The sequence below is a fragment of the Mya arenaria genome, chromosome 4 (genome assembly GCF_026914265.1).
Source record: "Mya arenaria isolate MELC-2E11 chromosome 4, ASM2691426v1".
Lineage (NCBI taxonomy): Eukaryota > Metazoa > Mollusca > Bivalvia > Myida > Myidae > Mya > Mya arenaria.
Window position 1 is genome coordinate 3,712,583 of NC_069125.1, and position 24,444 is coordinate 3,737,026.

The 24,444-nt window shown below is 38.2% G+C and overlaps 1 protein-coding gene across 1 annotated transcript in view; it reads left to right on the top strand.

Annotated features, from left to right (window-relative positions):
• Nucleotides 1–2,178: 2,178 nt before the first annotated feature.
• LOC128231221 (protein draper-like) overlaps nt 2,179–24,444 on the top strand; it is a 36,308-nt gene continuing 14,042 nt past the window's right edge. Inside the window, exons 1-11 of the mRNA XM_052943757.1 lie at nt 2,179–2,198; nt 7,461–7,533; nt 7,794–7,910; nt 8,406–8,492; nt 8,959–9,102; nt 9,403–9,486; nt 9,704–9,847; nt 10,318–10,395; nt 10,527–10,598; nt 10,752–10,835; nt 11,226–11,354. Of these exons, the coding sequence (XP_052799717.1) occupies nt 2,196–2,198; nt 7,461–7,533; nt 7,794–7,910; nt 8,406–8,492; nt 8,959–9,102; nt 9,403–9,486; nt 9,704–9,847; nt 10,318–10,395; nt 10,527–10,598; nt 10,752–10,835; nt 11,226–11,354 (1,015 nt within the window). The 5' untranslated portion in view covers nt 2,179–2,195. The remainder of the gene's footprint in view (nt 2,199–7,460; nt 7,534–7,793; nt 7,911–8,405; nt 8,493–8,958; nt 9,103–9,402; nt 9,487–9,703; nt 9,848–10,317; nt 10,396–10,526; nt 10,599–10,751; nt 10,836–11,225; nt 11,355–24,444) is intronic.

Here is a 24,444-nt window from a genome sequence, read left to right on the forward strand (position 1 = left end):
CAAATACCCTTTTCAAAAGTCTTAATTTCAAGTTATCGCATTGCCCCCAAGAGAAGGCGGTGCAATAGTATGATCGTGCAAATTGTCATTGTGAAAATATAATTTAAATACGTTTGATCATAGTCATAAGAGCGATGCACCATTATCATTGCGGCGACTGTTGGGTTAAACAACCCGGGTTCACGGCGTTCTTACCGGTTTTATTTCCCAATCAGTTAATCGACAGTCCAACGGTGGCGATATGTTTCGTAATTAAAGGAACAACCTACATTGTAGGATAAAAAGGAAATTCATTATAAATGTTTGGCTTCCGCAAACCACATATCTCGATGGCCACCGGTGAGGTATTTGTCTCAGCTGAGCCTTCATTACTATTTGATGGACGTACCGCTTAAGTCAATATCCCCGACTGGCTGTATATTCGAAGGTTGCACGCTGGACCCTGCCTCAATAAATGAGAAAGGAAAAACTATACAAGTTGTTGAGATTCATTGGCGCGTGTGCTTTGTTTGCAATCGCTCTTCGAGCCAAATTTAGTACAGAATTAAATTGAAATGTAAAACATTTAAACCTATCGATGCGTGAGGACCGCACCTGAAGCTCTGCGTGGTAGAGGAAGGAAGTGACGTTGTCTTTTTCGGCAAATTTCTCCAAATGACTGATTTTTGACGAATGTACCGAAAGAGGCCATGACCAAACATTCAAAATGGTGAGTCAGTCATTAAACCTCCGAGGCGTTTGCACTTTATTCGCTGATGAAAAAACAGATCGAAACCCTTAAAGACAGTTATTGTGCACACGGCGTTTTATTTTGGTCTTTACAACATGCAAAACGATCGACATTATATCGACTATTGTCCAATACCCCTCCATGTCTCGGACATGTTCTTGACCTTGTTGTCGTCATGCACCAACCAGTACCGCAGCTGTGGTCGGTAGATCCTCGGAAGGGTGGTTATTGTTTAACATCTAAACGCAAAGCGATTGATCATCAGACAGAAGGCCAGCAACTCTTGTAAATTCGTTACAAAACTACTTCAGTGAGCTCGCATTTGTTTAACTTGGTAAATTTCGACTTCTCGTCTTCTATATTGTCTATACTTTATAGCGGGGATGCTCACAACACAGTGCGACATATTATTTATATATTGAGGAAATGATAGATTCCTGTAACATGACTGTCCCATATCTCTGTGTGAATTTTATGGCATTCGTAATATGTACATACACTCTAAGGTGAATGCGTATTTAATCAATTTGAGCCATATATCGATGAATACAATATGTTCTGAATATTTTTGATCATGCAAAAAACTTTTGTGGTGTTGCAATGACGTTTGATCACAGGGAATACGTATAATTGACGACGATGAAACAAGTGAGTTCGTTGACGTTGCCACTGTCAAAAAGGCCACTTTTATAATAAACATTCAATATTCGATGAGGCATTATTGTTCAGCGTGTAAGTAGGATGACACCAGCGAATTTTTCACAAACATTGAATATTGTAATTTCTTGACACCCTTGGACTTCCCTTATCGTAAAGAGACTACATATTATGATACACCGATAAAAAAGATACATTAAAATATCATGTAGACTAAAGCTAAGTACAACTAGGTTAATGAATAATGTATAAATTTCATATTGAGAAAACACTGACTATTTTGTTACGGGTTTTGGAAAATATTTGCGGCAAACTGAAAATTAAAATATTTACACTGAGCAATCTATCTTATATCCTTTCATGAATTATTCGCGGTATTAAAAAGTTGTAACAAGTCTCAGCATGCTTATCACTTTCCACCCCAATACACCCTTTAGAAAATAATGCTATTTATCTGTAAGATTGTGCAAGGGTTGCACATAAAATCTACTCAAATTTCATTGCCAAAATTGAGTCATCTTTAGACAGTTCATGTTTCAGGTTGGAACGGGGACTTGCATGTCAACTCACGTAACCATGTACTGAAATAGACGTTGTGCAAGTGGCCAATTCGAATTCGTTTTAATATCCACGTGATATCGTTACTACTCAACTATTTGTGTTCGCAACGCCGAACCAATGGTCTTGATGGAATAATGCGTCATGTCAACGTTTTGTGTATAAAAGACAGCGCGTCTTGTGCTCTGGGCGTCAATTCTTCATTGAATTTCTAGTTTCAGACTGTTGAAGGACAAAACAGGACAGCAAAATGGTAGGATCATTTTACGTTTTAATTGTCTTCATTTCAAATTATTTTATTATTCAGAGAGATTAAATTATATCTGTTTGGTGTTAAAATTTTCTTATAATGCACAACGTACGTTTAATTGGCAAGATTTTGATATTATCAATTTTCGGTTGCCTGAAAATTTGTAAATGTTTTTTATCAATAAATGTTTAATAAGATGGCAAAAAAGTGAAAATATAATTTGTATTTCAAAATGTTTAGGACTCTAACTTATATTACAGATTAGTGCATCTGATCTGAATTTAGATTATGCACAACAACATCATCTACTACATGGGATTTGGCAAGACGAATATACTTAGTACAATTTAGAAACGGAATTTACTTTTCAATATGCTAAAAATGTAAAAATTGTTAAAATTATTGATAGGAATATTATATAGTGTTACGCTTGCCAAAAACGTAAAGTAGACTAAGTCTCAAATAAAGAAAATATTTTCGATCAAATGAAAGTTCACGTTTTCGCTCAAATGAATGTGTTTCATGCCAATTCGTCGGTATATTTATGCAAACGTTTCGGGTTTAAAAAGTTGTTTTTATTTCTTTACATATTTTGGTCAACTTTATTCGCACTCACAAAAACGGTTTTTGTGCATTTTCAATATATTTTTTTTCTTGAATGTATCCATTATTTATTTATTTTATTCATTGGAACTTGTTTTACTTAGATTTCGTTTCGCATAAATTGTTTTAAAGATTTTGATGTCAAGCCATATATCAAACCTAAACGAAATCAAATGCAATCGAACTATGAATAATTTTTGCCATGTTAAACAGTAAATGTTAAAACTTTGTGTGCTTTCATACTTTTGTCGATACGTTTATAATGTTTAGAGTCGCAAAACTAAACGTATTTTGCTAACATCATACAGCATCAGGCCCATTGAAAACGGACAGTCTGAACTCTAGATTCGGACAAAACGTTTTATCAATTGGCAACAAATCAACTTGTTTATTCCTCTTACAAAATATTTGTGGAAAAAAACACTTTTGTTTAGTAAGGTAATTAAGCAAATTTCACTAAATATATACCAAGCTTTAATTAAAAAGAATATGCGACTCTAATTTTAAAGAAAACTGTTCAGAATTTTGTTAGGTTTACAAATAATCAACTGCATCGTTTTTAACTTTAAATACTGTACTATACTTTGTTATGGGCATCTCGTAATTTGAAGTATTACAAATTTTGAGGCAATATATTAGCGCATGTTTAAGAATTTCAATTTCATGCCTTTTGAAGAATTCTCGGTTTACTGAACAAAAAGAAAGTCTGGTTTTGCAATGAGAAACAATCCAAAAAATCTATTACATTTTAAAAGCCTTCGCACTTGACACAATTATGCGAGATTAGTTTAAAAACAGTAGACCAGTTTGCATTAAATTGCAAATAAACCGCAATATATATCTTTTTCAAATAGGTGAAACACACAATTGTGCAATCTTATCAATTGTGCAATCTTATCAAACTTTCGTAAGATTAATAAGATTCAGATCAAGAATTTCAATAAAAAAATAAATGAAAAGACGTTTTTTTATTGCTTAAAACTTATTAGCTTCACAAATGATTTCTAATAAGGGTATAAAAGTGTTTATTATAATGAATTTACTATATTAAAAACGTTAAGATTATTACTACCAAACTTTGAAGAAACAGTTTATTATTATCGTTGTGTCCGCTTTATTCAAACTCTGAGAGATGCTTAATTTCATAAGTAATTCTCTAAAAAATATATGTACCGTCGTTTACTCCTCAATTCTAACGTACTTTTACGATTATTCTTTTTCTTTGCATTTGCTTACAATTTTATGTATTTTACTAGGTTATCTATAAGCGCAGTCTATATTGGTTTTCATTCATTTATGAATGATAAATTTCTTTTTTTCATATTGAAATCTACTCCCCCTACAATTGTACGTCTTGCTGTTGTCATAACTATAATACCAAGGGTAGCAAAAATAAGTCATATTGGATAAGTGCATTTAACCAAGGAGATTAAGTCACATTAAAATTACGCGTCTGTAAAAATAACATTTCCAAAAATAAATATTCCCAACTTTAACGCTACAAATTGTCTATACAACCAGTAGGCTTTTATAATTATAGATTTCAAATCACTGCAGCCTTTTCAACAAACTTCTAAGAATCTACCGAATAATATTTTGCGAAGTATAACTTTAAAATATATATGTTAAGTCCTTGAAAGACATGATATGATGTTACGTTCGCCAACGATATCAAATGTGCAGAGTCCCAATACAACTCGACAAAATATTTTCGTTCAGATAAATTTTTATGTTTTCGCCCACTGTTTCGAGTTTATGAAGTTGCTTTCTTTTCTTTTCTTAACTATTGTTTGAGAAAAAAAAAACTGAAAGCTTTTCTGTAATATTTGTATCAGTTTTTATGTACGTTTCTGTAATAATAACAAGAGTGCTGTAGTACTGAAGCGAGTTTTGCTTTAAATCTGTATTTATTATGAACATTCAATATTTCATTACCATGCGCTGCAAATCTACACATCGTCTGAAATTCACTTTGGGTAAATATGTAATCTTACGTACGTTTATTTTACAGTTAATATAGAAACAAGCTATAACGTAGAAAATTAGACTTATATAAACTCTATAATGAAATGAATTGACCATTAGAACAGTCTACTGACACATTCTGCATGATTAAATCTCTAAAAAAAACTGTTTTATTGTTTATCATTTTTTCTTATTATCAGCAGATTGAGGTTAATAATTCAAACTTATGTAATACCGCATGCATACCTGTTTTTGCCTTATATTAAAGAATAATAATTTTTACTTGTTAGGAAATGTAAAAAAAATTCCAAAAGACCACAAATGTTAAAGTTTGTTGCAGGAGCCATTTCTTGAATAAAATTAAGAATGAGTTGAAGTTTTTGTGAAGAGCCTAATTCATACAAACAACGTGGCAATCATCTGCATTATGCCATTTAACACCAATGCATATTTCGAACAGTAAATTCCCTTAATTATGATGTTGATAAGCGTTTTTGTCTCCTCAAACTCTAGTGACCGTGCTCCTGTCTGTGTTCTAATTACGTTCGGCATGGGGGTTGAGACAATCGCATTTTTAAGTTGCGTTTTTCCTTTCATTCTGTACTTAAAGGATTTAAAGCTAAGAAATGGATTTGTTTTACATTTGTACAAGAATACAAGTATTTGTACAATAAGATAGCGAATAAAATACGTTAAATCTTACTAAGAAAATCTATAAAGCGTGTTAATACTTTCGTTTACGTACATATTATAAGTCAATACCGCACAAAACTCGCGCTCTAGATCGTGGACTATGAGTACAATGGCTGACTATACTGCTCAGATTTAAATCCGTCTACGCCTACGTCGATTAAAATTATGTGGTAAAAAGGATTCATCGTAATAATTTGAATTAAAATAATTGGTGAGAATGACAGCAATGTACGCAATCATACTGTGGTGTTTTTATAAACAGGCATTGAGAACTTCTATGAGAACCCATCAGCCTTAAACAAACATGGAGCAATCATCTAAAGACAACCAAAATGAACCTCATAAAAATCACGGGTAAAAACGCTCAGCGAAACAGAAGAGGTCCGTTGCTTCCAATAGTTATCAAGATAAGAACAAATTTAAGCTCGTACGCATCATCGGAGAAATATGAACTTGACAAACATATATATGCACTATAAATCACCCAAAACAGACAATCGTATACATTAACATTCAAATAGCCAACGACTAGATGCAGATAGCACTAGAAACAGTCAAGCGGTTAGCGAAATACAGAAGACTTTGGACTAAAAGCTTGCTATATAAATGATATTAAGGTTAGCGCTGTGGTTGGCGACCTGGGTTCAATTCCCGGCCTGGTGGCATGTGAGTTTGGTTAGTGGTCACCAAGCCGGACAAGTGGGTTTCTCAGGGAACTCAGGTTTCCCACACAACACAAAACCACACTCTCGTGCAACATAATTCATATTAAAAACAAATAGATGTTTTCTGAATGTATACATTTGCAACCCATTACAAGTCAACGGAGATCGGGGAAGCATTAAGATTGATAGCAGAGAATATACATTGCTCTTGTAAATAAAGCCGTTTTCCTATATACGGTCGTTAAATTATGTATGGGATTCCACAACTGTCGATGATTCTGTTTTTTTATCGATATGTAACAATTCATTGATTCATGCGCATTCAATCTTAGAATTTGCTAAAAAGCGAAATGTTTAAGGGCTTGAATTCCGATTTGATATTTGTGACGTTTTATGTCATGCAGTTGTTTGTTTATTTAATTTCTTTTCCCATTCAAACAATCACTATACAGCATATGCCATATTCTCAATAACCATATGTCCTTCTTATCGGCAAAGTGAAGCATTTTAGCAAATTTTAACAATATAGAAGTATGACCAAATATGTCTTATTTGAACTTCTGATGATGGTTTACCTCTTTTACAAGAATTTTGTTTAAATGTAGAAACATAAAAATGATCCAAACGAAACTCTTTCAAAATCTAGTTCTGAGTCCGCAGGCTAGCGAAAATCTTGTATGGTTTATTACTTTACATACTATCCGTCTTTCCGGTGGTTAGTTAAACGGGGATCCAGTGTACTAGTGCTAATTATAGGCTTGCCCACGTAAAATGAGTAGCTGTAACCGGGCTACACATTGTCTGTAAACTGTGCCCAAAACCTAAGAATGTTAATGCTTTCCTTTTCACAAACCCCAATTCATAGTCCGGTCATGTCGCAAAATAACACCGTTAACAAAGTGTTTTGCCACACAATAAGTCACTTCACTGTGATCAGAAGTAAACAATTAAGGCAATCGTGGTCGACTTTATCAAGATCGATGCGATGAATCAAACGATGATAGCAATTAAGCGCAAATTTCGGTAATTCAAAATAAGAAAATTTCTTATAGTTTATTGAACGCTTTTTGAACGACACTGGGGTTATTCATATGATAAATTATCTTGGTCTTATGACCTTTAAAGTTTATGTAATGAAAGACAATACTTTATATTTATACAGACTTGACGTGTATAAGCATCGATAGTCTGTCATATCTTATTATATAATGGGTTGAGGACATAAAGGTATCATATCTAGGCGTTTTATTATCGAGCTTGGTAAAGTGTATATTGAAGTTATATTAAAATGCTTTTTACAGGCAAGTTTCATCCATTATACGCACTGCTTTTATTTCAGAACGCGATTTTGAAAACGAGCTTTCTGTTTGCTGTTTTGGTGATTGTTGCAAACGTGCAACTAACCATAGCAGGTAATATTTTTTCCTATCAATTCGATAAATCATAAATCATTGTCGTCATTCGGTCTTTTGATAGGAAATATAATTAACAACTATTTGACATTCAAAACAATTCAGACCTACCCCATCCTACTTCCTGCGGCCTGACCTTTCGTTTGAAGCTTTGACTATATGTAATTGCAAACTTTCACTTTCGTCCTCTGATGTCATCCTGCATCGAAATTGCAGCATTAAACATCCAATAATGCGTGGCCATTTTCTTTATAATGCAGTTGCCCTAGACGCCACGTGCACCTTCGACTGCGATTGCACTGTGGCAAATTCAAAATGTTCTACTACGTGTGTTTGTGCCGATGGTTACACCAAAGAAAGCACAGAGTGTAAAGCTAGTAAGTAACGCAGCTTTGTGCAAGATAACGCTGCATGTAATCATCATTTTTGTTCAATAGAAGAGCCTATCATTAGGTAATATGTTATCACTATGTATACATGCACGTGTAAGTGTAGAAACAAGTAGTTGTAAAAGTTGCTGAAGGGCTGGGATTCAAGTCGTTGTAAATAAAATATATACGTGTAACTGATATTGTCTTAAATCACTCTTTTTGGGCTTTCATAAATGTCCCTCTTAAATACGATGTAGACATACCATGATGAAGTAAGGTACAAAAAGATGTCCGCGTGCACGTGTCTGCTCATATGTTATTTAGACCTAGATTGTATATACTGGAGTCCTCAATCACATAAATATAATCGAATTGACCTTACATCAACTACTTGTACTGTAAATAGAACTCTTAATTTTCAACGATCATCATTAACAGAGAAGCTGATTCGACGACTTAATGTGTACGTGTTATAAAATATAATCAAACCCTTTATTTCAGACTACGGTACGGCTTGCACAAGTGACCCGGACTGTATAACCAATGGGAAATGCGACCTCTTTAGTAATCCCCAAGTTTGTGCTATAAGTAAGCGCCCTGGTAGTATTAGCATGAAATATAAAATATCTATATATATCTACAAAACTTATGTTTATGGACCATTGAAGAGAATCAACTTGTATTTATATTAAAATTGCAATGACAAAAAACATCTGATCATTTCCTATGATGTAAATATTTTACGTTTTTGCTCCATATAATAAGAGACTTATTTGCAGAAAAAGAAAATAGGAAATAATTAAAAAAAATATTTGTGTCCATAAATAAATAGGTCATTTACGTCCGATATCAGTATCACTGAAATGAAAAAAGAAGAAATTCTATAACTGTTTGTTTAATGAAGCATTGGTCATTTATTGTTTCATCTTTGTAATCAGCAAGCTTTGAAATGCTACCAATATAACATGGGTTCACCACGTACCACATTAAAACATAATCGTCAAGGAAAAATCAGAAAAAGCGTTTATTTGTAGGCCGAATAATTTAATTTTAGAGGAGGGCGACACATGCAATGATGGCACTACTGACAATTCTGCCTACTGTGTCTCTAACGCCGCGTGTACAGGAACGGCCAACACATTATGTGCATGCAGCTCCGGCTACACTGTAGATGCAACTACGAAACTTTGTGAGGCGGGTAAGCTCATTAAATTCGGCTTATCCTATTCTTATTTCTATTACTGTCTATACTTTTAGTTTTCTTATAGCCCATTATACAAATAAATAAAGTGTTTAGTCAAATAGCTGTTGCAATAATGACTTAAATAATTGTAGAGTTGAAATAAAATTTTGTTGCAATAGAACTTTTAAATTGTGACCTATATCAGTTAATTAAATATTACTTCAAATCTAGATGGATACATCAATTAAAGCATATACATATCACTTTAAAGCTTAGATTACTTCTAGCATCGTATCCTTGGCGACTCATTTTCAGACACTGGAACAACTTGCGTGAGCGCAACACACTGTTCCACTGGCGTATGTGATACTAAAATTTCCCCAGCGAAGTGCAAAATCGGTAACCTGTTTTACATTACATACGTTGTTTTTATACCGTGAATTGCAGATGCCATTCAATACACTATAACACATCACTTATATTTAGTTCTATTCTCAATAAGCATTTAGTAATTAGTTTTATTAGGCTCAATCCTAAATTATATGATTATGAATGATAGAGTTTCTCTTTTTAGATATGAAATGAACGGCACTTGCGATATATAAAACTATTCCAGGACATGGGGAAGATTGTAACGACGGCACTTTAGACAATTCTGCGAGCTGTGTCACCGGCGCTGCATGTCCTTCATACTCAACTACTGCTGTGCAGTGTGCATGTGAAGCTTCCTACACGGCAGCTTCAACTCTTTGTGGTTCAAGTGAGCAATTTAATCAGTATCTCTTACATGTATTTTAACATTACTATTAATTCATTATAAGGCACATATATTGGGTTTTCATTGGTGCACACATGCACGTTTTTAAACTAGTATACTCAGGATCTGATACGATTTTAATTTGTAAATATCCGATTTACCACATAAGTCATGCTAACTATGTAATCAAAGTCACTTGTAATATAGTAAAGTATTGTACTCATACTTTATGAAAGATTAAACTGTTACCTCCCTGAAGTTTATCTCTTTCATCACGCAATACCATTTGATGGATATATGAAGCCAGATAAAGCCAAAGAATATAAATCTATAATATATTTTAAAGAACATATCCCATTTCAACATATCATCGGTTAATATATGAGCATAAAAGGCTAGTCTCAATAACCATGATTCAAGTAAAACAAATGTCACTGTTACAATCAAATTATTTATGTTTACTTTTTTGCCAGATATTGACGTCGCCTGTGCTGCGGACACTGACTGCATCGCAAACCATGTGTGTGATACATCGCTAGTGTGCAAGAAGGGTAATAAATTACTTATAAATTAACAAAGGACAAACTGCATATTTATAATAGTTGAAAATAAAGAAAAACATCATAATTAGCATATTAAACATCACTGCTTTACTTATTCATACATACTAACTATATTCCAGATCTCGGTCAGAATTGTGGTAGTAACGCTGAATGTGTATCACCTGCAACATGTGCTACGACTTGCAAAGTGGGTAAGCATATCACGCGTTATGATATCAACACGTATATGCAGAACATAATTTAGGCAAATGTAAATATTTTAACACTGAAATTATTATATCATGAGTTTGATGTTCATGTTTTATTTTTAAAGAAAATGCATGATATTACTGACGATGTTTAAGGTCTCGGGGAAACCTGTGCTGCTGATGCAGATTGTTCAGCCGGATTTTGCGATACCACTGTGACGCCAAACAAATGCTTGATCAGTATGTATTACAATATTATTGGCAGTTCTACTTTGAAAAATACAAAGACAAAACATGTTTATAGCAGTGTATATTTCCCATCGACAATCGATCCTTATTAAAGTATTGTACTCACCTTATTCAAATAGCATAACAGGAACAAAATAAAAAGTAACATTAACCTTATAGTAGAATAATGGTACAGCACCTATACTTCGACCCAACAAATCCACTTCACATATTTGATATATATATGTTGGAAATTTATTTATGTTAAGGTTTCTACATTTGAAAGGCCAGTTGTTATTCAATTCCAATACACTTCTATGAACACATGCATGTTTCAACCATAGGTAATTTAAGTTCAACATACATTTACTGTATTAAAAAGGCAATGCCTTGTAAATTTAGAGGCCACCGAAGCTGGATGTACCACGGACGACCATTGTGTTGAAAACGCTCAGTGTACGTCTAGTTCCTGTGCATGCAAATCTGGCTACACTAAGGATCATGCATCTACAGCTACATACTGCAAAGGAAGTAAGTCTGATGGAGCTAATAACTGCATTGACTTTGGAGCATTGATATTGACGGCCATATTAATGTTTTAAATGTTTCGTAAGCACGCGGTTATCCTGTCATGATGTACATATACCACATTAAAAGCTTTAAATGAACAAAGATTGATTAAAAAACTTCTTTCGAATCGAAGATTGGAGGACACATATAAGAAATAGTACCTGAAAAGTAACATAGCTTAATATTATTCGAAATGCTTAAACATAATAGTCTGTAAATATATTCTAGGGACACAGAATACTGCTATAATTCGTGTTTAGGGATAATGGTGTTGCCATTGCTTAAGGTGACCGTGTAACCATTGCCTAAGATGACAGCAAAATCATTGTTATAGGCGAAAATGTAGCCATTGATATAACGACAGTGTAGTCATTACTGTAAGTGACATTGTAGCTTTTTCTATGAGAGAAAGTTTAGTCATTGTCTAAGGAGAAAACGTAGTTATTGCTGTAGGTGACAGTTTAGCAATCGCCATAGGTGACAGTGAAGCCATTGCTATAATTGACAGTGTAGCCACTGGTATAAGGGACAGTGTAGCTATTGATATAAATGACACTGTAGCCATTGCTATAGGTGACAGTGTAGCCATTGCTATTGTTGACAGTGTAGCCATTGCTATAGGTGACAGTGTAACCATTACTATAGGTGACAGTGTAGCCATTACTATAGGTGACAGTGTAGCCATTGCTATTGTTGACAGTGTAACCATTGCTATAGTTGACAGTGTAACCATTGCTATAGTTGACAGTGTAACCATTGCTATAGGTGACAGTGTAGCCATTACTATAGGTGACAGTGTAGCCATTGCTATTGTTGACAGTGTAACCATTGCTATAGTTGACAGTGTAGCCATTGCTATTGTTGACAGTGTAACCATTGCTATAGTTGACAGTGTAGCCATTGCTATTGTTGACAGTGTAACCATTGCTATAGGTGACAGTGTAGCCATTGCTATAGGTGACAGTGTAGCCATTGCTATGGGTGACAGTGTAGCCATTGCTATTGTTGACAGTGTAACCATTGCTATAGTTGACAGTGTAGCCATTGCTATTGTTGACAGTGTAGCCATTGCTATTGTTGACAGTGTAACCATTGCTATAGGTGACAGTGTAGCCATTACTATAGGTGACAGTGTAGCCATTGCTATTGTTGACAGTGTAACCATTGCTATAGGTGACAGTGTAGCCATTGCTATTGTTGACAGTGTAGCCATTACTATAGGTGACAGTGTAGCCATTGCTATTGTTGACAGTGTAACCATTGCTATAGTTGACAGTGTAACCATTGCTATAGGTGACAGTGTAGCCATTGCTATAGGTGACAGTGTAGCCATTGCTATTGTTGACAGTGTAACCATTGCTATAGGTGACAGTGTAGCCATTACTATAGGTGACAGTGTAGCCATTGCTATTGTTGACAGTGTAACCATTGCTATGGGTGACAGTGTAGCCATTGCTATAGGTGACAGTGTAGCCATTGCTATAGGTGACAGTGTAACCATTGCTATAGGTGACAGTGTAGCCATTGCTATAGTTGACAGTGTAGCCATTGCTATAGGTGACAGTGTAACCATTGCTATAGGTGACAGTGTAGCCATTGCTATAGGTGACAGTGTAGCCATTGCTATAGGTGACAGTGTAGCCATTGCTATAGGTGACAGTGTAACCATTACTATAGGTGACAGTGTAGCCATTGCTATTGTTGACAGTGTAACCATTGCTATATGTGACAGTGTAACCATTGCTATAGGTGACAGTGTAGCCATTGCTATATGTGACAGTGTAACCATTGCTATATGTGACAGTGTAACCATTACTATAGGTGACAGTGTAGCCATTGCTATTGTTGACAGTGTAACCATTGCTATATGTGACAGTGTAACCATTGCTATAGGTGACAGTGTAGCCATTGCTATATGTGACAGTGTAACCATTGCTATAGGTGACAGTGTAACCATTGCTATAGGTGACAGTGTAGCCATTGCTATAGGTGACAGTGTAGCCATTGCTATAGGTGACAGTGTAGCCATTGATATAGGTGACAGTGTAGCCATTGCTATGTGTGACAGTGTAACCATTGATATAGGTGACAGTGTAGCCATTGATATAGGTGACAGTGTAGCCATTGCTATAGGTGACAGTGTAGCCATTGCTATAGGTGACAGTGTAGCCATTGCTATAGGTGACAGTGTAGCCATTGCTATAGGTGACAGTGTAGCCATTGCTATAGGTGACAGTGTAGCCATTGCTATAGGTGACAGTGTAGCCATTGCTATAGGTGACTGTGTAGCCATTGCTATATGTGACAGTGTAGCCATTGCTATAGGTGACTGTGTAGCCATTGATATAGGTGACAGTGTAACCATTGCTATAGGTGACAGTGTAGCCATTGCTATATGTGACAGTGTAGCCATTGCTATAGGTGACAGTGTAGCCATTGCTATTGTTGACAGTGTAGCCATTGCTATAGGTGACAGTGTAGCCATTGCTATAGGTGACAGTGTAGCCATTGCTATAGGTGACAGTGTAGCCATTGCTATAGGTGACAGTGTAGCCATTGATATAGGTGACAGTGTAGCCATTGCTATAGGTGACAGTGTAACCATTGCTATAGGTGACAGTGTAGCCATTGCTATAGGTGACAGTGTAGCCATTGATATAGGTGACAGTGTAGCCATTGCTATAGTTGACAGTGTAGCCATTGCTATAGGTGACAGTGTAGCCATTGCTATTGTTGACAGTGTAGCCATTGCTATAGGTGACAGTGTAGCCATTGCTATAGGTGACAGTGTAGCCATTGCTATAGGTGACAGTGTAGCCATTGCTATAGGTGACAGTGTAGCCATTGATATAGGTGACAGTGTAGCCATTGCTATAGGTGACAGTGTAACCATTGCTATATGTGACAGTGTAACCATTGCTATAGGTGACAGTGTAGCCATTGCTATATGTGACAGTGTAGCCATTGCTATAGGTGACAGTGTAACCATTGCTATAGGTGACAGTGTAGCCATTGCTATAGTTGACAGTGTAACCATTGCTATATGTGACAGTGTAGCCATTGCTATAGGTGACAGTGTAGCCATTACTATATGTGACAGTGTAACCATTGCTATATGTGACAGTGTAACCATTGCTATATGTGACAGTGTAGCCATTGCTATAGGTGACAGTGTAGCCATTGCTATATGTGACAGTGTAACCATTGCTATATGTGACAGTGTAACCATTGCTATATGTGACAGTGTAGCCATTGCTATAGGTGACAGTGTAGCCATTGCTATATGTGACAGTGTAACCATTGCTATATGTGACAGTGTAACCATTGCTATAGGTGACAGTGTAGCCATTGCTATATGTGACAGTGTAGCCATTGCTATTGTTGACAGTGTAGCCATTGCTATAGGTGACAGTGTAGCCATTACTATAGGTGACAGTGTAGCCATTGCTATAGGTGACAGTGTAGCCATTACTATAGGTGACAGTGTAGCCATTACTATAGGTGACAGTGTAGTCATTGCTATAGGTAACAGTGTAGCCATTGCTATAGGTGACAGTGTAGCCATTGCTATAGGTAACAGTGTAGCCATTGCTATAGGTGACAGTGTAGTCATTGCTATAGGTAACAGTGTAGCCATTGCTATAGGTGACAGTGTAGTCATTGCTATAGGTAACAGTGTAGCCATTGCTATAGGTGACAGTGTAGTCATTGCTATAGGTAACAGTGTAGCCATTGCTATAGGTGACAGTGTAGTCATTGCTATAGGTGACAGTGTAGCCATTGCTATAGGTGACAGTGTAGCCATTGCTATAGGTGACAGTGTAGCCATTGCTATAGGTAACAGTGTAACCATTGCCATAGGTGACAGTGTAACCATTGCTATATGTGACAGTGTAGCCATTGCTATAGGTGACAGTGTAGCCATTGCTATAGGTGACAGTGTAGCCATTGCTATAGGTGACAGTGTAGCCATTGCTATAGGTGACAGTGTAGCCATTGCTATTGTTGACAGTGTAACCATTGCTATAGTTGACAGTGTAGCCATTGCTATTGTTGACAGTGTAACCATTGCTATAGGTGACAGTGTAGCCATTACTATAGGTGACAGTGTAGCCATTGCTATTGTTGACAGTGTAACCATTGCTATAGTTGACAGTGTAACCATTGCTATATGTGACAGTGTAGCCATTACTATAGGTGACAGTGTAGCCATTGCTATTGTTGACAGTGTAACCATTGCTATAGGTGACAGTGTAGCCATTGCTATAGGTGACAGTGTAGCCATTGCTATTGTTGACAGTGTAACCATTGCTATAGTTGACAGTGTAACCATTGCTATATGTGACAGTGTAGCCATTGCTATTGTTGACAGTGTAACCATTGCTATGGGTGACAGTGTAGCCATTGCTATGGGTGACAGTGTAGCCATTGCTATTGTTGACAGTGTAACCATTGCTATAGGTGACAGTGTAGCCATTACTATAGGTGACAGTGTAGCCATTGCTATATGTGACAGTGTAGCCATTGCTATATGTGACAGTGTAGCCATTGCTATAGGTGACAGTGTAGCCATTGCTATAGGTGACAGTGTAGCCATTACTATAGGTGACAGTGTAGCCATTGATATAGGTGACAGTGTAGCCATTGCTATATGTGACAGTGTAGCCATTGCTATAGTTGACAGTGTAGCCATTGCTATAGGTGACAGTGTAACCATTGCTACTGGTGACAGTGTAGCCATTGCTATAGGTGACAGTGTAGCCATTGATATAGGTAACAGTGTAGCCATTGCTATATGTAACAGTGTAGCCATTGATATAGGTGACAGTGTAGCCATCGATATAGGTGACAGTGTAGCCATTGCTAGTGTTGACAGTGTAGCCATTGCTATATGTAACAGTGTAGCCATTGCTATAGTTGACAGTGTAGCCATTGCTATAGGTGACAGTGTAACCATTGCTACTGGTGACAGTGTAGCCATTACTATAGGTGACAGTGTAGCCATTGATATAGGTAACAGTGTAGCCATTGCTATATGTAACAGTGTAGCCATTGATATAGGTGACAGTGTAGCCATCGATATAGGTGACAGTGTAGCCATTGCTAGTGTTGACAGTGTAGCCATTGCTATATGTAACAGTGTAGCCATTGATATAGGTGACAGTTTAGCCATTGATATAGGTGACAGTGTAGCCATTGCTAGTGTTGACAGTGTAGCCATTGATATAGGTGACAGTGTAGCCATTGATATAGGTGACAGTGTAGCCATTGATATAGGTGACAGTGTAGCCATTGCTATATGTAACAGTGTAGCCATTGATATAGGTGACAGTGTAGCCATTGATATAGGTGACAGTGTAGCCATTGATATAGGTGACAGTGTAGCCATTGCTATATGTAACAGTGTAGCCATTGATATAGGTGACAGTGTAGCCATTGATATAGGTGACAGTGTAGCCATTGATATAGGTGACAGTGTAGCCATTGATATAGGTGACAGTGTAGCCATTGCTATAGGTAACAGTGTAGCCATTGCTATATGTAACAGTGTAGCCATTGATATAGGTGACAGTGTAGCCATTGATATAGGTGACAGTGTAGCCATTGCTATATGTAACAGTGTAGCCATTGATATAGGTGACAGTGTAGCCATTGATATAGGTGACAGTTTAGCCATTGATATAGGTGACAGTGTAGCCATTGATATAGGTGACAGTGTAGCCATTGATATAGGTGACAGTGTAGCCATTGATATAGGTGACAGTGTAGCCATTGATATAGGTGACAGTGTAGCCATTGCTATATGTAACAGTGTAGCCATTGATATAGGTGACAGTGTAGCCATTGATATAGGTGACAGTGTAGCCATTACTATAGGTGACAGTGTAGCCATTACTATAGGTGACAGTGTAGCCATTGCTATAGGTGACAGTGTAGCCATTGCTATAGGTGACAGTGTAGCCATTGCTATAGTTGACAGTGTAGCCATTGCTATAGGTGACAGTGTAACCATTGCTACTGGTGACAGTGTAGCCATTGCTATAGGTGACAGTGTAGCCATTGCTATAGGTGACAGTGTAGCCATTACTATAGGTGATATTGTAACCATTGCTATAGGTGACAGTGTAGCCATTACTATAGGTGACAGTGTAGCCATTGCTATATGTGACAGTGTAGCCATTGCTATATGTGACAGTGTAGCCATTGCTATATGTGACAGTGTAGCCATTACTATAGGTGACAGTGTAGCCATTGCTATAGGTGACAGTGTAGCCATTACTATAGGTGACAGTGTAGCCATTGCTATAGGTGACAGTGTAGCCATTGCTATATGTGACAGTGTAGCCATTGCTATATGTGACAGTGTAGCCATTACTATAGGTGACAGTGTAGCCATTGCTATAGTTGACAGTGTAACCATTGCTATAGTTGACAGTGTAGCCATTGCTATTGTTGACAGTGTAGCCATTACTGTAGGTGACAGTGTAGCCATTGCTATAGTTGACAGTGTAGCCATTACTATAGGTGACAGTGTAGCCATTGCTATTGTTGACAGTGTAACCATTGCTATATGTGACAGTGTAGCCATTGCTATAGGTGACAGTGTAGCCATTACTATAGGTGACAGTGTAGCCATTGCTATAGTTGACAGTGTAGCCATTGCTATTGTTGACAGTGTAACCATTGCTATGGGTGACAGTGTAGCCATTGCTATGGGTGACAGTGTAGCCATTGCTATTGTTGACAGTGTAACCATTGCTATAGGTGACAGTGTAGCCATTACTATAGGTGACAGTGTAGCCATTGCTATATGTGACAGTGTAGCCATTGCTATATGTGACAGTGTAGCCATTGCTATGGGTGACAGTGTAGCCATTGCTATAGTTGACAGTGTAACCATTGCTATATGTGACAGTGTAGCCATTGCTATATGTGACAGTGTAGCCATTGCTATAGGTGACAGTGTAGCCATTGCTATAGGTAACAGTGTAGCCATTGCTATGGGTGACAGTGTAGCCATTGCTATAGTTGACAGTGTAACCATTGCTATGGGTGACAGTGTAGCCATTGCTATAGGTAACAGTGTAGCCATTGCTATAGTTGACAGTGTAACCATTGCTATAGGTGACAGTGTAGCCATTGCTATGGGTGACAGTGTAGCCATTGCTATGGGTGACAGTGTAACCATTGCTATATGTGACAGTGTAGCCATTGCTATAGGTGACAGTGTAGCCATTGCTATAGTTGACAGTGTAACCATTGCTATGGGTGACAGTGTAGCCATTGCTATAGTTGACAGTGTAACCATTGCTATAGGTGACAGTGTAGCCATTGCTATATGTGACAGTGTAGCCATTGCTATAGTTGACAGTGTAGCCATTGCTATAGGTGACAGTGTAGCCATTGCTATAGTTGACAGTGTAACCATTGCTATGGGTGACAGTGTAGCCATTGCTATAGTTGACAGTGTAACCATTGCTATAGGTGACAGTGTAGCCATTGCTATAGGTAACAGTGTAGCCATTGCTATGGGTGACAGTGTAGCCATTGCTATGGGTGACAGTGTAACCATTGCTATGGGTGACAGTGTAGCCATTGCTATGGGTGACAGTGTAGCCATTGCTATAGTTGACAGTGTAACCATTGCTATAGGTGACAGTGTAGCCATTGCTATATGTGACAGTGTAGCCATTGCTAAATGTGACAGTGTAGCCATTGCTATATGTGACAGTGTAGCCATTGCTATGGGTGACAGTGTAGCCATTGCTATAGTTGACAGTGTAGCCATTGCTATATGTGACAGTGTAGCCATTGCTATATGTGACAGTGTAGCCATTACTATAGGTGACAGTGTAACCATTGCTATAGGTGACAGTGTAGCCATTGCTATATGTGACAGTGTAACCATTGCTATAGGTGACAGTGTAGCCATTACTATAGGTGACAGTGTAGCCATTGCTATAGGTGACAGTGTAACCATTGCTATATGTGACAGTGTAGCCATTGCTATAGGTGACAGTGTAGCCATTGCTATAGGTGACAGTGTAGCCATTGATATAGGTGACAGTGTAGCCATTGATATAGGTGACAGTGTAGCCATTGCTATAGGTGACAGTGTAGCCATTGATATAGGTGACAGTGTAGCCATTGCTATTGTTGACAGTGTAACCATTGCTATAGGTGACAGTGTAGCCATTGCTATATGTGACAGTGTAGCCATTACTATAGGTGACAGTGTAGCCATTGATATAGGTGACAGTGTAGCCATTGATAGTGGTGACAGTGTCACCATTGCTATAGGTGACAGTGTAACCATTGCTATAGGTGACAGTGTAGCCATTGCTATATGTGACAGTGTAGCCATTACTATAGGTGACAGTGTAGCCATTGATATAGGTGACAGTGTAGCCATTGATAGTGGTGACAGTGTAGCCATTGATATAGGTGACAGTGTAACCATTGCTATAGGTGACAGTGTAGCCATTGCTATATGTGACAGTGTAGCCATTGCTATATGTGACAGTGTAGCCATTGCTATAGGTGACAGTGTAACCATTGCTATAGGTGACAGTGTAGCCATTGCTATAGGTGACAGTGTAGCCATTGATATAGGTGACAGTGTAGCCATTGATATAGGTGACAGTGTAGCCATTGCTATAGGTGACAGTGTAGCCATTGCTATATGTGACAGTGTAGCCATTGATATAGGTGACAGTGTAACCATTGCTATAGGTGACAGTGTAGCCATTACTATAGGTGACAGTGTAGCCATTGCTATATGTGACAGTGTAGCCATTGCTATAGGTGACAGTGTAACCATTGCTATAGGTGACAGTGTAGCCATTGCTATATGTGACAGTGTAGCCATTGCTATATGTGACAGTGTAACCATTGCTATAGGTGACAGTGTAACCATTGCTATTGTTGACAGTGTAGCCATTGCTATATGTGACAGTGTAGCCATTACTATAGGTGACAGTGTAGCCATTGCTATATGTGACAGTGTAGCCATTGCTATATGTGACAGTGTAGCCATTGCTATAGGTGACAGTGTAGCCATTGCTATAGTTGACAGTGTAGCCATTACTATAGGTGACAGTGTAGCCATTGCTATGGGTGACAGTGTAGCCATTGCTATGGGTGACAGTGTAACCATTGCTATATGTGACAGTGTAACCATTGCTATGGGTGACAGTGTAACCATTGCTATATGTGACAGTGTAGCCATTGCTATAGGTGACAGTGTAGCCATTGCTATAGGTGACAGTGTAGCCATTGCTATATGTGACAGTGTAGCCATTGCTATATGTGACAGTGTAGCCATTGCTATATGTGACAGTGTAGCCATTGCTATAGGTGACAGTGTAGCCATTGCTATTGTTGACAGTGTAGCCATTGCTATAGGTGACAGTGTAGCCATTACTATAGGTGACAGTGTAGCCATTACTATAGGTGACAGTGTAACCATTGCTATAGGTGACAGTGTAACCATTGCTATAGGTGACAGTGTAGCCATTGCTATATGTGACAGTGTAGCCATTACTATAGGTGACAGTGTAACCATTGCTATAGGTGACAGTGTAGCCATTACTATAGGTAACAGTGTAGCCATTACTATAGGTGACAGTGTAGCCATTGCTATAGGTGACAGTGTAACCATTGCTATATGTGACAGTGTAACCATTGCTATAGTTGACAGTGTAGCCATTGCTATAGTTGACAGTGTAACCATTGCTATAGGTGACAGTGTAGCCATTGCTATTGTTGACAGTGTAACCATTGCTATAGGTGACAGTGTAGCCATTGCTATATGTGACAGTGTAACCATTGCTATAGGTGACAGTGTAGCCATTGCTATAGGTGACAGTGTAGCCATTACTATAGGTGACAGTGTAACCATTACTATAGGTGACAGTGTAGCCATTGCTATATGTGACAGTGTAGCCATTACTATAGGTGACAGTGTAGCCATTGCTATATGTGACAGTGTAGCCATTGCTATAGGTGACAGTGTAACCATTACTATAGGTGACAGTGTAACCATTACTATAGGTGACAGTGTAGCCATTACTATAGGTGACAGTGTAACCATTACTATAGGTGACAGTGTAGCCATTGCTATATGTGACAGTGTAGCCATTGCTATAGGTGACAGTGTAACCATTGCTATAGGTGACAGTGTAGCCATTGCTATAGTTGACAGTGTAGCCATTACTATAGGTGACAGTGTAGCCATTGCTATAGTTGACAGTGTAGCCATTGCTATAGGTGACAGTGTAACCATTGCTATATGTGACAGTGTAGCCATTGCTATAGGTGACAGTGTAGCCATTGCTATTGTTGACAGTGTAGCCATTGCTATAGGTGACAGTGTAGCCATTGCTATATGTGACAGTGTAGCCATTGCTATATGTGACAGTGTAACCATTGCTATAGGTGACAGTGTAGCCATTGCTATAGGTGACAGTGTAGCCATTGCTATATGTGACAGTGTAGCCATTGCTATAGTTGACAGTGTAGCCATTACTATAGGTAACAGTGTAACCATTGCTATATGTGACAGTGTAGCCATTGCTATAGGTAACAGTGTAACCATTGCTATATGTGACAGTGTAGCCATTGCTATAGTTGACAGTGTAGCCATTGCTATTGGTGACAGTGTAGCCATTGCTATAGGTAACAGTGTAACCATTGCTATATGTGACAGTGTAGCCATTGCTATAGGTGACAGTGTAGCCATTGCTATAGGTGACAGTGTAGCCATTGCTATAGGTGACAGTGTAGCCATTGCTATATGTGACAGTGTAACCATTGCTATAGGTGACAGTGTAGCCATTGCTATAGGTGACAGTGTAGCCATTGCTATTGTTGACAGTGTAGCCATTGCTATAGGTAACAGTGTAACCATTGCTATATGTGACAGTGTAACCATTGCTATAGGTGACAGTGTAGCCATTGCTATATGTGACAGTGTAGCCATTGCTATAGGTGACAGTGTAGCCATTGCTATTGTTGACAGTGTAGCCATTGCTATAGGTAACAGTGTAACCATTGCTATATGTGACAGTGTAGCCATTGCTATATGTGACAGTGTAACCATTGCTATAGGTGACAGTGTAGCCATTACTATAGGTGACAGTGTAGCAATTACTATAGGTGACAGTGTAGCCATTGCTATATTTGACAGTGTAACCATTGCTATAGGTGACAGTGTAGCCATTGCTATTGTTGACAGTGTAGCCATTGCTATATGTGACAGTGTAGCCATTACTATTGTTGACAGTGTAACCATTGCTATAGGTGACAGTGTAACCATTGCTATAGGTGACAGTGTAGCCATTGCTATAGGTGACAGTGTAACCATTGCTATAGGTAACAGTGTAACCATTGCTATATGTGACAGTGTAACCATTGCCATAGGTGACAGTGTAACCATTGCCATAGGTAACAGTGTAACCATTGCTATGGGTGACAGTGTAGCCATTGCTATAGGTGACAGTGTAGCCATTGCTATAGTTGACAGTGTAGCCATTGCTATATGTGACAGTGTAGCCATTGCTATAGGTGACAGTGTAACCATTGCTATAGGTGACAGTGTAGCCATTGCTATAGGTGACAGTGTAGCCATTGCTATGGGTGACAGTGTAACCATTGCTATAGGTGACAGTGTAGCCATTGCTATAGGTGACAGTGTAGCCATTGCTATATGTGACAGTGTAACCATTGCTATAGGTGACAGTGTAGCCATTGCTATATGTGACAGTGTAACCATTGCTATAGGTGACAGTGTAACCATTGCTATAGGTGACAGTGTAGCCATTGCTATAGGTGACAGTGTAACCATTGCTATAGGTGACAGTGTAGCCATTGCTATAGGTGACAGTGTAGCCATTGCTATATGTGACAGTGTAACCATTGCTATAGGTGACAGTGTAGCCATTGCTATATGTGACAGTGTAGCCATTGCTATAGGTGACAGTGTAGCCATTGCTATATGTGACAGTGTAACCATTGCTATGGGTGACAGTGTAACCATTGCTATAGGTGACAGTGTAGCCATTACTATATGTGACAGTGTAGCCATTGCTATAGGTGACAGTGTAGCCATTACTATATGTGACAGTGTAGCCATTGCTATAGGTGACAGTGTAGCCATTGCTATATGTGACAGTGTAGCCATTGCTATAGGTGACAGTGTAGCCATTGCTATGGGTGACAGTGTAACCATTGCTATAGGTGACAGTGTAGCCATTGCTATATGTGACAGTGTAACCATTGCTATGGGTGACAGTGTAACCATTGCTATAGGTGACAGTGTAGCCATTGCTATAGGTGACAGTGTAGCCATTGCTATAGTTGACAGTGTAACCATTGCTATAGGTGACAGTGTAACCATTGATATAGGTGACAGTGTAGCCATTGCTATAGGTGACAGTGTAGCCATTGCTATAGTTGACAGTGTAACCATTGCTATATGTGACAGTGTAGCCATTGCTATATGTGACAGTGTAGCCATTGCTATATGTGACAGTGTAACCATTGCTATAGGTGACAGTGTAGCCATTGCTATAGGTGACAGTGTAGCCATTGCTATAGGTGACAGTGTAGCCATTGCTATAGGTGACAGTGTAGCCATTGCTATTGTTGACAGTGTAACCATTGCTATAGGTGACAGTGTAGCCATTGCTATAGGTGACAGTGTAGCCATTGCTATAGGTGACAGTGTAGCCATTGCTATTGTTGACAGTGTAGCCATTACTATAGGTGACAGTGTAGCCATTACTATAGGTGACAGTGTAGCCATTGCTATAGGTGACAGTGTAGCCATTGCTATAGGTGACAGTGTAGCCATTGCTATAGTTGACAGTGTAACCATTGCTATATGTGACAGTGTAGCCATTGCTATAGGTGACAGTGTAGCCATTGCTATATGTGACAGTGTAGCCATTGCTATATGTGACAGTGTAGCCATTGCTATAGTTGACAGTGTAACCATTGCTATGGGTGACAGTGTAGCCATTGCTATAGTTGACAGTGTAACCATTGCTAT